This window comes from Sebastes umbrosus, chromosome 21 (genome assembly GCF_015220745.1).
Source record: "Sebastes umbrosus isolate fSebUmb1 chromosome 21, fSebUmb1.pri, whole genome shotgun sequence".
In the NCBI taxonomy this organism is placed as follows: Eukaryota; Metazoa; Chordata; class Actinopteri; order Perciformes; family Sebastidae; genus Sebastes; species Sebastes umbrosus.
This window is the reverse complement of record NC_051289.1, coordinates 24,776,037-24,793,709: the sequence shown is the minus strand read 5'-3', so window position 1 is coordinate 24,793,709 and position 17,673 is coordinate 24,776,037. Positions and strand designations below refer to the sequence as shown.

General features: G+C 41.2%; 1 protein-coding gene across 1 annotated transcript in view; it reads left to right on the top strand.

Moving 5' to 3' along the window:
- LOC119480345 (protein NLRC3-like) overlaps positions 1-16,112 on the top strand; it is a 36,413-nt gene extending 20,301 nt beyond the window's left edge. Inside the window, exons 7-10 of the mRNA XM_037756517.1 lie at positions 4,764-4,940; positions 5,609-5,782; positions 13,320-13,366; positions 15,105-16,112. Of these exons, the coding sequence (XP_037612445.1) occupies positions 4,764-4,940; positions 5,609-5,782; positions 13,320-13,366; positions 15,105-15,520 (814 nt within the window). The 3' untranslated portion in view covers positions 15,521-16,112. The remainder of the gene's footprint in view (positions 1-4,763; positions 4,941-5,608; positions 5,783-13,319; positions 13,367-15,104) is intronic.
- The last annotated feature ends 1,561 nt before the right edge of the window (positions 16,113-17,673 follow it).

Here is a 17,673-nt window from a genome sequence, read left to right as displayed (position 1 = left end):
ATTTCTTGTTTCTTTAACTAAATTTAGTCTGCAGTCACAAAAGATTTGTGTTTCCTAAAGAAAATGTAGAAAATGTCCACTGTTCCATTTGTTAAAGCAAATTAATGTTTATCATTGTTGGTAAATGGTCACATCTGGATACAGAAGATCCTCTGAACTAATATTCAGGGTTCCTACGCAGTATGGAGAAGTGTGTAGAAGTATGGAATTTGATTTTCGTAATTTCCAGGTCTGGATGAGTATGGAAAAAAGAAAAGAGAATGGAAAGCATTTCTGTTTCCAGACTGTTGCTCCTATTCTGCTTTCTAAGATTCAGAATTTCTTAAAATCAATAGATCACACAAGCAGAGTGTTTTTCACAGTGTTTGGAGCAGCCAAAATGTTTATTTCATTTCATGGTTTATTTGATACAATTAATACAATGTACATAGACAACTTAAAAATGGCTATCTGATGCAAGTATCATAGTGCTTAGTGGATGCTAATTTGCAACACCTCTCCCTAAAAGGGCTTTTTGTGAAAATAAGAGATTAAAACAGAGCTGAGTACAGGAAAAAATAAATACAAAGCACACATTGAAAAACATTACATTTAAAAACTAGACATGAGTACAGGTTTGTTGCTGAATTAAACAGGATTTGGTTGCTCTCTTAAAAGTGGGAAAGTTTGCAGCAAATTTCAAGAGATCAGGTAGCGAATTCCAAGACTTTGTCCTTTCACAGAAAAAAACTGTCTGAGCAAAAGATGTTTTGCAGAATGGAACTTTACAATTACCATTTGAAGCTGCTCTGGTGGATCTGCTACAGCTCTGTAGTCTCATGGTGTATTTACAGAGAGGCAGAGGAGCAAGTCCGTTCAAACATTCAAACACAAGCTTTACATAATGAAAACCAATAAAGTTTGCAAAACTTAACATCTTGTATTTACTCAAAATGCAGCAATGATGGTACCTTATTTGCTTTTTGTCCAAGATTTCCAAGGCCCTGTTGTAAAGACACTCTATGGATTTTACTACAGACTAGTTGGCCTGGGACCAGGCAGCCAAACCACAGGACAGATGTGAGAAAATCATTGAATTTAGAAACAGCAAGGCACAGTCAAATGTGAAGCAATTTCTTATCAGTCTAAAACAGCTAAGGTTAGCCTTTATCATTTTACAAATCTTTTTAGCATGACTTTTAAAGTTTAACTGAGAATCTAAAATTATCCCTAAATACGTCACCTCTGTTACTTGTTCAATGTGCTCACCTTTAATTCTAAAGGATTCTGTTGCAGGTAGCGTGTTAATAGAAAAACAAATATACTTTGTTTTCTGAGACATATACCAGGGCATATATCTGGAAGGTCATTAATATCCAAACTGAAAAGGATGGAGCCCAAGACTGGAGGATTCCAGTTTAAATTTTGTAAAAGACAGAATTGATGTTATTAATCACAACACACTGTTCACGATCCTTTAAATATGAGTCAAACCATGACAGTGACTGTTTTGAGAAATTGAACATTAAGAGTTTTGACATTAAAATGTTGTGACTTACGGTGTCAAATGGCAGCGATAATACGGGAGACAAGACAGACCAGGCGGGAGCAACAAACAAACTGACAAAGACAGAGACAGAGGGGAACACACAGGCTTAAATACAAGAGGGTGATTAGACACAGGTGGAACAAATCAGGGCGGGGCAGACAATCAAAAAAGGCGGGAAAACAAACAAAGGTAGGCAATAAAACCGGACAAGACACAGGAGGAGTGAATTTCAAAATAAAACAGGAAACACTGGAATGAATGAATATAAAAGAACCCATATTCAAAAACAAACCAAAATCACATTAACAGAACTAATAAACCCAAAAGAGGAATATAAGACAGTCTTAACTTTATAACAAAAAGAAAAAGACCAATGACCTCTGGCACAGCCAGACCATGACATCTAGGTTATATATGTCCTTAGAGAAAGTGGTGTTTAGATCGTTAATAGCTTTTAAGACAACTGATTGGTCAACTTCCCTGATCTCAAATGAGTTGACATCATCTTCATCAGAAGCTATACCATAACTATTAGTATTGATATGAGGGAAGTCTGTGGCAAGGTTTTTTATAGACTGAATGAAGAATTTGTTCAATGTTTTAGCAACTTGTACAGGATCAGAGATAATGTCTTCCCTGATTTTGAGTTCATATTTGTGAGTGACATTGACCTTCGGGTGTATCCAACTATTTAGTTGTTTCCAGATTGTTTTACCATTGCCTTTAGCCTCTGACTAGGACTTGAATGTAATAATTTGCTTTTGAAATACGCAGTTCCTTAACTACCCGATTTCTCAGCCCTCCAAATAGTTGCAAGTCAATGTCCTTTAGAGTTTTGAGGAAGGTCTTTAGGGCATAATCTCTTCGCTTCGTTAACTGCCGCACAGTATCACTTAGCCATGGGAGCTGTATTTTTCTCTATGGCTTTTTGCGTTGTTTAGTATACTTGTCAACAATACGACCAATGCTGAGCATCAGTTTATTACAGCATTCATTTACTTGTTTATGTTGTAGAACCTGGTCCCAGCTAACTCTCATTGATTCATTTTCAAACTCAGCAAGATTCTTACGCGGAATCTCAAGTTTTACTGCTTTATGAATGTTGTTAAAATACCCAGCGAGACTATTCTTTGTAAGTTTTCTTGCAATTAGTATGATGTTATGATCAGACAAACCACTAACTAGATTATATATTTTTGTGACTCGATCACGTTTGTTGGCAAATATTAAATCTATTTGTGTTTGAGTATTTCTGGTTAGGTGAGTAGGCCCACCAATCATCTGATGGAAGTAAAATTTTGATGTCAGTTCTTTAAGTTTTTTTCTACAGTGTTTGTCCGACCAATTTATATTAAAGTCTCCAAGGACAAGTTCGTCACAATTGCATTTTAAGCTTTTAAACAATTCTTCCATATTCTCATAAAGCCTTATAGCACAACCTGAGGGGGGGTTATACACTACCAGAATATTAAATTCCATACGTGGGGACAGTGAAACATTTATACACAAACATTCAATTGTTATATTGTCACATAGTGACACCTGTTTAGACCTGAATGAGTCTTTGGTATATATGCAAATACCATTTTGGCTGTGCAAAAGGTCAGTGGCGTGTGGACCTGGGTTAAGCTATATGTCACCCGCTAGCAGGACTAGAAGAGAAAAATATATTGTCACCTGTAAATTGTGCATTTTGTGCAGTTGGAGTCCTTTGTTTTGGTGCGCAAAATAGTACGTGCAGAGCAAAATTTCAGAATTGAACAGTAGATGGTAAAATGGCCATATCCAAAGTAATTCAGATTAAATTGTCCGGGATTAGACGATACGTTTGTTTATTCCGCTGAATCATCGCTGGAGAGATCCTGGGTGCCAGAGATCAAGGCATGATTGGTTCAGTGCAAAGTAGGTGAGCAGCAGGTAAAAGCGCTGGTGTTGATTGTTTGATGCGTGCTGCCGTTCTTGGCATCGTTTCTGGCCATCATGCACATTGATTATTTGCTTTTTAGCACCTAAAAGCCTTTGCTGGTTTGTCGTTAACAAGTTGGCTGACAGATTTTAAGCTGAGAGCGGGAAATTGACAAATTTGGTAAGCGACACAGCGAGCACAGAGCCCAACTGACCGTGCAGGTGTGCCATTTACTGTACCAACTACTTTACTACTGTGTGAGAGGGCGCGGGCCAGAGCGAGTTTGATGTCGTCGAAAGCAACACAAGAAGTAGGCTCTGACTGAACGCACACTCCTACAGAGGTCCCTCTACGCCTGTACTTCACAGCCAGGGCTGGCGCCTCCATAGAGGCCAACTAGTCAACTGCGTAGGGCGGCACTTTGTCAGCCAAATGTGGGCCAAATATTCATCATGAGCAACATAACAATTATAATATAATAATAAAAAGTAACCGGTAACTGCAGGCAGACGGCACAGATCAGAACGCTGCCTGTCAGACTGGGACAATCTAATATTTTACATATTGAGGGGGGGTACGAGCGGCCCCTCATAATTTGGACTGATCCTCGTTTTGGCTGAAATCTGATTGGCTCAGTCATTTACATCATGAACGTGATGAACTTTGACCAGTGCTCCAGCTGGCCGGTCTTGTTTTGATTCAGTGGTGACGTGCTGATACAAACTGAGGAGGTGTTGTCCACGATGAAGAGTGTTGAAGGTCTTCATCATCATCATCAAATTCTCTTTATACCACAAAGACTCTATTAGTGGTAAAATTACTGCCCAAAACGAAGCACTGCAGTCTTGTCACAGTGTCCTCCCAAATGTGGTCTGAAAAGTCTGCAGAGCAGTCTGTAAAAGTCTGGAATTTTTAAATGTAAAATGTGTAGGAACCCTGAATATTTTTTCTAAATTGATCAAGTTTACTTCATGAAGTAGAACTATTTTTCTGGTTTCTGTTTGTTTCAACATGTTCCACAAATAATATGTGATCATTGATATTGATCCTTCAGCACACACACATAGATGAAGACAGAGATCAGCAGCATGTTATTGATGTGTGTTGACATGAATAGGTGTATGAATGTTGTGGTGACATTTGGATGATGTCTGTAGAAGGCTGACATTATGATGATCCACAATAACACAATGACAAAGTCACTCTACTCATTTTAGGGAAAAGCTCGTTGATTAGGACATAGTAATGTTAAGCTACACATTTAAAACCTGAACACATCTCATTGGATTATAAATTGATGTTTATTTTCATCATTCATTCTTTATTCAGATTGAGGAACTGCTGGTTGTCAAAGAAAAGCTGTGCTTCTCTGGCCAAAACTCTGAAGTCCAACCCCTCCCAACTGACAGAGCTGGATCTGAGTGGAAACGACATGCTGCAGGATACAAGAGTGAAGCCCCTGTGTGGTTTTCTGGAGAGTCCACACTGTATACTGAAGACTCTGAGGTCAGTTCACTGACTCTCTGTTACTTTTATAGATCTTATATGTTTAATTAACAATTTAACCTAATTTATGCACAAACATAACTTACATCCATAAAGTTGTTAATGTCCTTTTCTTCATATTTTCATGTTTTTCTTAACTAAATTTAGTCTGCAGTCACAAAAGACTTGTGTTTCTTAAAGAAAGTGTAGAAAATGTCCACTGTTAGTTGTTAAAGTAAATGAATGTTTATCATTGTTGGTAAATGGTCACATCTGGATACAGAAGATCCTCTGAACTAATATTGATTTTAAATTGATCAAGTTTAGTTAAAGAAGTAGAAATATTTCTCTGGTTTCTGATTGTTTCAACATGTTCCACAAATAATGTCTGATCATTGATATTGATCCTTCAGCACACACACATTGATGAACACCGAGATCAGCAGCATGTTATTGATGTGTGTTGACATGAATAGGTGTATGAATGTTGTGTTGACATCTGAATGATGTCTGTAGAAGGCCGACATTATGATGATCCACAATAATACAATGACAAAGTCACTCTACTCATTTTAGGGAAAAGCTCATTGATTAGGACATAGTAATGTTGAGCTACACATTTAAAATCTGAACACATCTGATTGGATTGTAAAGTGATTTTTATCTCCATCATTTATTCTTTAATTCAGATTGAGGGGCTGCAGGTTGTCAAAGATCAGCTGTGATTATCTGGCCTCAGCTCTGAAGTCCAACCCCTCCCATCTGAGAGAGCTGGATCTGAGAGACAACAAGCTGAAGGATTCAGAAGTGAAGCAGCTGTCTGATCTTATGAAGAGTCCAAACTGTAGACTGGAGACTCTGAGGTCAGTAGAGGGTCGGAGTCGGTCCATGCTGGTTCCAGCAGTATTGCACTAAAAACTCAACAGTCAATGTGTTACTCCCGTGGGTTATCCCTTCAGCTCCACTGTGTGGGCACCCCAACCAACCAGTAAAGCCTGTTTTATGTTTGCCCTAGTGAAGCCGGCATGAGGTGCGTTCGCCAGAAAATTACGTCATCACGGCTTTCGCGTGGCGGGCGAAAGGCTCAGCAAGTTGTCGTGGGGGTTTGTGGTGCACCTCCGAATTTTTTTAACTACGTGCCGACTGCGCGTGCTGCACTTTTTCATTTTAACATGGACGCCTTTGAGGGAAGACTAGCCAAGCAGCTTCGCCTGTACAGACATCTCTACAACTGTTCACTAATAGACCACAGGGACAGTCACATGACCACAGGGACAGTCACATGACATAAAATACTTGGAGAGAAATATTCAACACACTGGGGAAAGAAGAGGTTTTCTGCTGCAGGCTGTGAAAGAATCTGAGAGATCGTTTTGTTAAAGCTAAAAAAGGTCTGATGTAAAGTGTGGCGACCCGAGGGGAAGCACCGAGAGACAGGAAGTAATTTAGACCTGGAAGTCAGCGACAGTAATAATTACAGTACACAAATGAAATATTTGGTGGTACGTACGTCAGTGTTTACTACCGTTGCCAGTCAACATACCTTTCCTCTTCGGTCCCACTCGATGACTTCTTGCTCATCCAGTTGATATTTTGTTTGTAAGCCTCCTGGCGTTTCAGAGCATACTACAACGAACAACGCGCTGAGCGTAAACGCCTCTGTGTATGCTCGTAGCGTGCAAACAAAGCTTAAGAGTTGCTAGTGCAGCAACAACGATGAGAACCCTCACAGCCAAATTACCAGAGGTACTTAGACTGGGATTCAAGGTATTTCTACTGGGAATCGAGCGTTTCTGCACTGTTGGGTGAGACTGCAGAGGAAGCTTCACCTAGCACAAGAAATCAGTGATTTTTCCCACTGAGTGCAGTTTCTCCTCTTTTTCATCTGTAAATGTGTTATTGTTATTGTCACACAGTACATTGTACACAGCACAGCACACAGTGAAATTACCTTCTGCATTTACCCCATCTTAGTATTAGGGGCAGTGGGCAGCTGCTATACAGTGCCCGGGGAGCAGTTTGGGGTTCCGGGGCACCCCGACAGGAACCGGCTACTCTCCGGCTCCCAAGCCGTCGGACTGAGCTACTGCAGCCCCCGCACATCCTATGTTTCTTTTCTCCTCTGCATTCTTTCATTCTTCCACAAACAACAAAAAGCAAGTTTATAATGCAAAGCAACATTTTTTAGTCAGTTGCAATGTTTTTGCAGACATGTGAATTTACAGTAGATTGAAAAGTGTAGTTAGTTGTGTTTTCTTTGTTTTGGATCTAGACTAATATTCAAATTTTTTATTGGCACAAAAAGTATAGTACAGCAGTACAACTATAAAGGAATCAGTGTTTTACATATTTGAAACAGTGTTATTCTAGACCCATATTTCCTAACCACCGCTGTTCCTCTTTGTAGTGATGGAGATAATGTGTTACACATGGAAGATTTGGCAATGTACACATGGAATTACATTAAATACTCCCAGAGAAGGGAAAACAAAGAATTAATAAATAAATGGATAAAAGAAATAACAATAATAATAGTAATGGTAAATAAATAGAAAAGAAATATATGTACCTACACACACCTATATATACACATATACTGTACATATGTATACATACACATAAAATAATAATAAAACCATAATACATAGACCGAAATATGTATTAAAGGAAAGAAAAGAAAAGAAAAAAAGGGGGTAGTTGCTGACACTCAGGCCGCCATGTAGGACTATTGAAATCTGTAGACTGGCACAAGGATCTTATACGGGGGGCTCAGTGGCAGACAGGCAGCAAAACCCGAAGGTAGGTACTAAACGCATCTTTATCGTGACACCCTACTATGGGGATGCCGATCAACATAATTAAGCAATGGTCTCCAATGAGAGTAAAATCTATTGGAGGAACCTCACAATGTGAATTTAATTTTCTCCAGTTTTAGGAGAGACAGAACATTAAAGCTGCAGTGCGTAGAAATCCGGAAAACGCAAAATCCTGCATCCCCTCGAGCTGCTCTCTCCTCTCTCTCCTCTCTCCGCTCTCCCCTCTCTGTCCGAAGCCCCTCCCCCCACACGAGAACGGGCATATGCACGCGCTTCATACGTGCTCGCTACATCTGAGGAGGCTACCGCAGCGAGCTACACATTACCTTCTAACGACATCAACAGTTTGGACTGTCTTTTTGAAAGTCTGTCTTTCTTTTTTTGGGTTGTTTTGAGGTGTAGGCAGTTGCTGCCAATGCTGGAATAGCAAGCTTTCCAGTAGGTTGTTCCGCCATTGACCGAGGCTTTCACTATCTGCAGAGACCAGACGTGAACGCGCATCTCCTTTTGTGGAACAGCCAATAGGAACGCTCTCTCTGAAATGCCCTGTGATTGGTCAAAGTCTGCCGTCACGGGCAAGATTTTCTAAAGCCTGTAAACAGAGCCATGAGGAGGTGCAGAGGTGTAGTTTTCTCTCAGATCACTTGAATTACAATATGCTGAAAGGTTATTATGGAATTTTTGCCAAATTATGCCAAAATATTGTTGCCTACTGCCACTTTAAGTAACCAAGATTTAAATCAAGGTGATAGGTTGGATTTCCAAAGAAGTAAAATTTTCCTACAAGCAATTAAGGAGATGAACGCAATTATGTTAGTTTGGATAGTAGTTGTAGTGATTCCATCTGGAGGTCTACCAAAAATAGCTACATGAGGGGATGGGGGGATTTTAATCCCTACGATTTCTGAGACCAAATCATAAAACAATTGCCAGAATTGAGCCAATTTAGGGCACGACCAGAACATATGAGTCAGATCACAGGGGGATTGTGAGCACCTATCACATCTATCATCTAATCTGTCTGGGTAAAACTTGGAAAGTTTAGCCTTACTATAATGGAGTCTATGTAGTACCTTAAACTGTATAAGGCTAAGCCTAGCACAGCTGGAGGATGAGTTGACAGCTCTGAGGAATTATCTGAAAAGGTAATTTGCAGTTCCTTCTCCCAGTCGGTTCTGATCCTGTTAATGATAGACTCATCTGCTTGTGATAAGAGGTCATAGAAGTAGGAGATGTGGCCCTTGGGTAAGGTTCTGGCTTTAAGCACTAAGTCTACGCCTGTGGGGGGGGGGGGGGGATCTGGGGGAACTTGGTAGAGTGAATTCTAGCAAAATTACGTAGCTGAAAATATCTGAAAAAATCTGAGCTACCTAAACTGAAAGCAACACGCAGTTGATCGAAGCTGGTAAACAGGTTGTCTATATACAAGTTTTCCAGGCGGTGGATGCCTTTCCTCTCCAGTGAGGTAAAACTAGCATCAATTCCGGCTGGCAAAAACAGATGATTATTGCAAATAGGGGTCGCCTGAGGAAGAGTAAGCCATCTAAAGTGCTGCCTAATCTGTGCCCAAATTTTGTGCCGATAACGATTGGGTCAGATGTGTATTGCGAAGTGGAGAGGGGCAGGGTGCTGCATGCCAAGGTTTGAAGTGAGGAGGAAGTGCAAGAGTCAGCCTCAATCTGATACCAACTGCCATGAGATAGAATGAACCAAAGCATGATCTTGTGCGAGTTGGTGGCCCAGTAATAACAAAGGAGGTTAGGTAAACCGAGCCCGCCCAGCGACCTGCTCCTTTGTAGCAGGATTCTACCAATTCTCGCGTGCCTACCGGCCCAGATGAATGAAGATATAATACTGTCAACAGAGTTAAAGAACGATCTAGGTAGACAGACAGGAAGACACTGAAATATATACAAATACCTTGGTAAGATGTTCATATTGATAATCTGTACCCTTCCCACTAAAGTCAAATTTGATTTACAGAGGTGGAGCCGTCTACTGCTTTGGTAGACAGCTCCACCTCTGTAAATCAAATTTGACTGTCGCTGTGAGTGCTGTAAAGTTTTGTTCCTGTAGCGAGCGGATAGATCCAGTGATAGCGATGCCTAGATATTTAAATCCTGTCTTAGATAGTTTAAAAGGTATTGAAGGCGATGGTAAATAAGCAGCCAATTGGTTAATAGGAAAACATTTGTTTTTTTATGTTTAATATATAACCCGAAGGCACGCCAAAAGATTCAAGGAGTGGAAGGATATGAGGAATACTAGACAAGGGGTCACGCACATACAGAAGCAGGTCGTCGGCATATAGTGAGACTTTATGTTCTGTACCCTATCTCTGGATGCCTTTAAACTCACTTTTTGCCTTTAGAGCAATCGAGAATGGTTCAATAGTGATTGCGAACAGGAGCGGCAAAAATAGGCACCCCTGGCGCGTACCACGGAATGGGGGGAAGGGTTCGGAACGTTGGTTGTTTGTACATACCGATGCTTTAGGGGAAGAGTAAGGTAACTGGATCAATGCTACAAGGCCTTCACTGAAGCTGAACTGCCGCAGTGTAGAAAACAAATAGTCCCACTCCACCCTGCCGAAGGCTTTCTCAGCGACGAGAGATATGATCACCTCTGGTTCAGTAGGGGAAGGTGGAGTGTGAATGACGCTGAGAAGCCTTCGTACATTTGTGAAAGAGTGCCTTCCTCTTATGAATCCCGTCTGGTCCTCTGATATGATTGAGGGCACGACAGGATGAACATTATGTCCGCATTCAAACTTTTGATATGTGTAAAAATCTTTGCGTGTTTCACGGATGCGTTCAACCCACCAATACTTAATGAAATGATCCTCACTGCCTGTCCACCACCATCTCCTACACCAGCCACATTAGCCATGACACAACGGATGTTTTCAGGGATGCCAGGTCGGTCCTAGAGTGCCAGCAACAAAAAATAAAAAAGGGCAACATACAAAAAAACATATACATATATACACATATATATATATATATATATATATATAAACTGGAAAAACAAAGTTCGGAAACTTGTGTTTGGTGGATTATTTCTCTGTTGTTACAAGGCTAATTGGCATTGTATTTTACATCGTTGGAAAGCCTGTTTATTTACCTTCGCAATGATGTCCAACTTGTAAGGAGCACAGCTGATTATGTGGGTAACGCCAAAGAAAAATTTGCCAAAATGCTCCGTCAATGGTAAACATAGTATTCTCCTGTTAGTATTGTCTCTTGTTGTGAGTTGTTTGGTGGATTGGATGATTGAACTCTCTATCAGTAACAAGGAACAAACAAGACATATTGGCAGTTTTACACTTTATTAATTTAATACACCGTCATGAGCCTCAGTAGCGGTGGAAGATTCATACGCAGCCACAACAGCCTGGCACCTCCTCCTCATGCTGGTCACCAACCTGGTCACACGTTGCTGTGGGATGGCGTTCCATTCCTCAACCAGGATTCGTAGCAGGTCAGCCAGCGTGGTTGTGTTGGTCACTCTAACACGTACAGCACGCCCAAGCTGATCCCACAAGTGTTGAATTGGGTTGAGGTGTGGACTCTTGGCAGGCCGTTCCATTCTCTCTACTCACACATTGTGGAGGTAGTCTGTGATAACCCTGGCTCTGTGGGGGTGAGCGTTGTTTCTTGGAGGATGAAGTTAGGTCCCAGATTGTGGAGATATGGGATCGCCACTGGCTGCAGAATCTCATCCCGATATCTCACTGCATTGAGATGGCCTTCAATGATGACAAGCCTTGTTTTGCCAGTGAGGGAGATGCCGCCCCACACCATGACACTGCCCCCACCAAAAGCTGTTACTCCATCGGTGCAGCAATCAGCATAGCGTTCTCCACGTCGTCTCCATACTTTGACTCTGCCATCCAGCTTTAGCAGACAGAACCTGGTCTCATCACTGAACATGACATTCCCACACATGTTCAGGTTCCATTGTCTGTGTTGTCGACACCAGCGCAAATGGGCCTGACGGTGAAGGGCAGTCATTGCAGGCTTCCTGGTAGCCTTATGAGAATACACTGTTTACCATTGGCGGAGCATTTTGGCAAATTTTTCTTGGGCGCTCCCCACATAATCAGCTGTGCTGCTCATCCCACAAATGCATGATCCTTACAAGTTGGACATCATTGCGAAGGTAAATAAACAGGCTTTCCAACAATGTAGAATACAATGCCAATTAGCAATGTAACAACAGAGAAATAATCCACCAAACACAAGTTTCCAAACTTTGTTTTTCCAGTATATATATCCAATGGAGCAGTAGCTCTAATAGAAAAACAAGGTTCTCATATGAAAAACTTGTGTCCTGTCGTGTCGACCCTAGTAGAACACCCAGACATGTGTACTCACAATACGGTGGTTCATTGAGCTCTTGTTGGATCCATGAGTACTTCAGAGAGCACGAAAACAAGGCAGTGCACAAACAGCCAGCCCAGCACAGCGGCTATGCTAGCCGACCACCGGCTCCTGTCGGTAATTAGCCGCGAAGGCCGCAGCCTCCCCAGCTGAAGGGAAACTCTTCTTAGCTTCGCTTTCCAGCGTGATCTGCAGGCGAGCTGGAAACAGAAGTGCCGGTCTGAGGCATAAGTTGTACAACTTAGCCATGACATCTCAGTACTTTGAACGCTGCTCCAGAACCTCCAGGGTGTAGTCTTTGAAAATCTGAACGGGTGTCCCACGGTACTGCAGGTGGCCTTGCCTCTTACCTGCTTCGCGGACAATTAGGTCCTTGGTTTGTTAACGGTGAAGCCGAATAATTACAGGCCGAGGCCTCGACCCCGTCTGAGGCTTGGCTACAAGTGACCTGTGCGCACGCTCCAACTCGGGAGGAGATTGAAGAACCTGGTTGCCAAGCAATTCAACTAGGAGTTCTGAGAAGAAGTTCGTAGGTCGGGGCCACTCGATAGACTCCGGGAGACCAACAATGTGGACTATTTCTACGGCTCCGACCTTCCAGGTCTGTGGTCTTAGCAATTAGCTTGTTGTTGCTATCGGCTAGGGTCGTGCATCGCTCCTCCAGCGCTTGGATTCGCTGATCTTGAAGATCAGCAGTCGACTCCAGAGAGTCAATACTTTGACCGTGCTCGATTACCGCAGCCTGGGTGTTGTTCAGCTTCACCTCGAGGGCCACGAAGACTGTTTTAAAATCAGCGGAGATGCTAGCTCTGTGCTCCTCTAGCAGGCCAGCAATGTCCGCCAAGCATGAACTAACGCTACCACACATATTCGGAGCTTCGACATCGCCCCTCCTAGACTTTGCTGATTTTGACATTATGCCAGTACTGCAGGAGCTTAATATAGCAGATACTGATAAAAAATATGCTATTTAAATCTCAGAGGTTATAGAAAAGTACTGTTTTAAAGTACTGTTTTTTGACTAATTACTAGTTATTGCCTTTAATGTAAGTACAGAACATGATTGTCAGCAGTCAGTTGTAGTCTTCATGGTGCAGATATGATGATAAGCATTTAATTCTGATAGATTGATGCTAATTCAAAGAACTGACAATTATTCTAAACTTGTTCTATAACTTTTGGGACTGTGTTGATCTCTACAGGACCGACATAGATGAGTCCATCAGAGCTGACGGACACAGTCACAAATGTGAGTATTGAAACAATTTCCCCCATTCATCAAACTATTGTACATTCACATCTGAGCTTAAAATGAGCATGTCCTCATTGTACAACAAAACTGTTACTCAATTCCATTTTTGTTCCAGCCGTTAAGATCACGTCTATTTGAAAAATATTCATCAATATTTGATACCTTTTTACTGGTATTGGTATCGACCAGGGTGGAGTCAGGTAAAATGGGACACTTTTTAGTAAATGATTCATAAGACCATCAAATAAGCTATGCATGAGATCTAATGATATTTTTATAAATTGGCATTCGTCTCGCAAATATTTATTTGTTAAAAAAATGCGAAAAATTAAAATTGTTTTGGAATTATGAGGGTTTCAACATCAGCGTTTCAGTATCAGCAAATTCCTTCTTGAGCTACGACACAATGTTCAGGTAAAATGGGCCAGCAGTTCATGTAAAATGGGCCAGCTGTCATGTAAAATGAGCCAGCTGTTCATGTAAAATGGGCTAGCTGTTCATGTAAAATGGGCCAGCTGTTCAGGTAAAATGGGCTAGCTGTTCATGTAAAATGGGCCAGCTGTTCATGTAAAATGGGCCAGCTGTTCAGGTAAAATGGGCCAGCTGTTCAGGTAAAATGGGCCCAAATTAGCTGACATGGTTAAGCTAAAATGGGCCGGTACCTGAAACTACTTTTTTTTCCCACAAAAATCTTCTTTTTCTTTTTATTTCAACTTTTTAATTGAAAGAACCTGTCAAAACATTGCTCATAACATTTTGCTTTGTTTGTAGGCTAAGTTATAATTGCTTTATCATCCTTATTAGTGATGAGTGACATTATGTTAGGCATCACTTACCATACAATTTCTCTGACATGCTTCATGTAACACTATGCCCTGCCCATATTAGCAACCTCAGACCAATAAAAACTATTGTTATATATGAACTAGTGTTGTAGCAACAATGTAAGACCAGTTACTGTGATTGGCTGTTTCCCTTTTAGAATGATGAATACAGACTACTGCCGACTGCTGGTGTGGAGAGTTATCTCCTCTCACCAGGAGCATAACGTACGTGCTAACTGACTGTCGGCTGTAGTCTTTGCGGTGTGTTCGAGTGCGACTTGTCGGCCAAAACAAAGGCGACATGAGGCGACGCAACAGGCGGCCTTCATCACCGCTAGTTCTCTGATGTCGGGTCGGTGTGTCCCCAGCTTAAGGAAACAAGTTCTTCATCTATGTAAATAGAACTTGCGGTATACCGACTGATTAATAGAGAGCTCCTTCATGAAACCATCCATCCATTACCTGTGACGGCTTATCCTTAGAGGGCCGCGGCAGGGTTGGACCCCATCCCAGCTGTTATTTGCGGGGAACACCTGGACAGGTTGCCAGTCAATCACAGGACACACACACACAGACAGACAGCCATGCACACTCACATTCACACCTACAGGCAATTTAGAGTCGTCATTTAACCTAACCTCCAGTACATGTCTCTGAACTGAGGGAGGAAGCCGGAGAAAACCCACACCAACACGGGGAGAACATGCACTCACCACAGAGAAGAATCATGAAACCCAAAAATATTAAATATTAATGTCTCCCTTTTGGTTTCTGATTTTGAACACAGAACAACTGATTTACAGAGCAGACATGTTGCCGTACAAAAACATGACGTTTCATTTCAGTTGAATTGCTCTTTAAAGCTGATTGTTGGTTTTTAAACAAAAGTCTTTTCCCTGGTTATCTCCCAGATCCAAGAATGGAAATTCCTCAGAGGAATTTCCCAGCAGAGGACAGCGTCCGAGCAGAGGACAGCGTCCCAGCAGGGGGCAGCGTCCCACCAGAAGACAACGTTGCAGCAAAGGACAACGCCCCAGCAGAGGGCAGCGTCCCACCACAGGACCCTGCAGAGAGGCTGTTTTCGCGTCGATTGCAGTTAGTAGAGAGGTTGTCTGATCCTAATGTGGACAGGCTTCTGGATATACTCCTTCAAGCTGACGTTATAAACGATGGTGAAATGCAGTCAATCAGTACAAAAGACAAGGCAGATAAAAAACGAAAACTGCTCGACATGGTACGATTTAAGGGAAAAAAAGCCAGCTCAGTTCTGATCGATGCTCTGCGTAAGGTGGATCGATTCCTTTCCGAAGATCTGAATTTAAGCTGAAGCAAAAGAAAGAAACTGTGGAGTGTGATGATGGATGTCTATAAAAGCTGGCTGTTTTAGAGACTTATATTACTTGTTGTTATCTTTAAATGAGAAATTCCATTGCTGAAGCCTGTGTGGAATTTCACTCTGAAGGTGATTCACTGAAGTTTGGGGGAAAAAAGTGAATTATTTTTCAAGCTCTTGTGGTTTGGTTTCAAGATTTTATAATCATTTACTTGGGATAACTACCGATGTGTTGTCGCGATGAAGACCTGCGATAGAGAGCTTGTGACCTACGGTTGTCGACCAGAGTGGACTACAATATGGTCTAATATCTATCGCCTACTGATTTATTTCAAGGTTATCCATAGGGCCTATGCTGTGCCTTACTGACGTTGTAAAATGTGTCTAGTTACTTTGCATATCTGTACTTTTAGTTCTGTTAATGCTCTAGGGACATTTCTATATGTTTTGGGATTTTCAAAAAGGGTCCCTTGACCTCTGACCTCCAGATATGGGAATGTAAATGGGTTGTATGGGTACCCACGAGTCTCCCCTTTACAGACATGCCCACTTTATGATAATCACATGCAGTTTGGGGCAAGTCATAGTCAAGTCAGCACACTGACACACTGACAGCTGTTGTTGTCTGTTGGGCTGTAGTTTTTCTATGTTATGATCTGAGCATATTGTTTTATGCTAAATGCAGTACCTGTGAGGGTTTCTGGACAATATCTGTCATTGTTTTGTGTTGTTAATTGATTTACAATAATAAATATATACATACATTCACATAAAGCAGCATATTTGTCCACTTTCATGTTGATAAGAGTATTAAATACTTGACAAATCTCCCTTTAAGTTACATTTTGAACAGATACAACATGTGTGATTAATTTGCGATTAATCGTGATAATCATGGACAATCATGCAATTAATTGCAATTCAATATTATATTCGATTGCCCTAATTTTTAGATAATAAACTACTTTGGTAATTTTATTTTACAAGACTGTAATTTAGTATTCAATGGAAGTTAGTTCAATATTGTACTTTTAATTTCACTACATTTATTTGACAATATTAGATACCATTTTCTTTACGGATTTAGATTATTAATATACAATTAACTAATAATTATGATGTATTATCATAGATTAAGCTACCCAGCAGTATAGTTGAAATGAGCTCGACCTTTACCAGCTGTAACATTAGTGATGCTTACACATCAATGCATCTAAATCATTCATTATAATCCAGTGATATATTATATATTATTCTGAATTGGGACATTCTGCATAATGTGTACTTACTTTTGGTACTTGAAGTATATTAATAATAAGTATATTATTAAGTATACTGAAGTAAAATGTTGAATGCAGGGGTTTTACTTGTAACCAGTATTTTTACACTGTGGTATTAGTACTTTTACTGAAGTAAAAGATCTGCGTACTTTCTTCCACTGCTGGTTGGCAGTAATGCAACTTTTTGGATGCCAACCACCATTTAAAACCAAAGAAGAAGAAGAAAATACTGAATAGCTGCTTCATTCCTCAATTATGTAAAAGGAACACCCACAATGACTTATTTTACATTTTTAAAGGAGCCATTCCTTCAACGTGTGCTGTCGTGTAATGTCTTGTTCTTTACTCTACATCGTACATATTGCTTTTATTTTGTATATACTGCGAAGTTTATTTTGAAAGGAAGTAGTCGGATATAATAAACGTCACAACCAAAACCAATCAGGTCAAACCGCCAAGGTGGTGGAGGTGAGGAAGAGATGTGAGGATAGAGGAAACAAGGAAATATGAGGCTTGTTGGAGATGAACTGCGCCTCACCTGGAAAGTAGATAAGATGAGGCGGCAGTAGCGGGGGGTTGGGGGGTCGACAAAAAGCTGTGATCAAGGGTAAATCCCAATTCTCTTAATTGCATCCACGTTTCCCTCACTTGCATCTTTTCCTTGCGTCTTAGTCCCTCCCACCAGGGAAGCATGGAGAGACGCAAGGAAACCATGCGAGGAGAGAGGAAACCAAGGCCTATTGAAGGAGGCTGGGACATGGGTCTTGGAACGGGGTTCAACTTACTATTCATGTGTTGTACCCCAAAGATATGACGCGTTGATGACGCATGACCCAGCCTCCTTCAATAGGCCTTGGAGGAAACAAG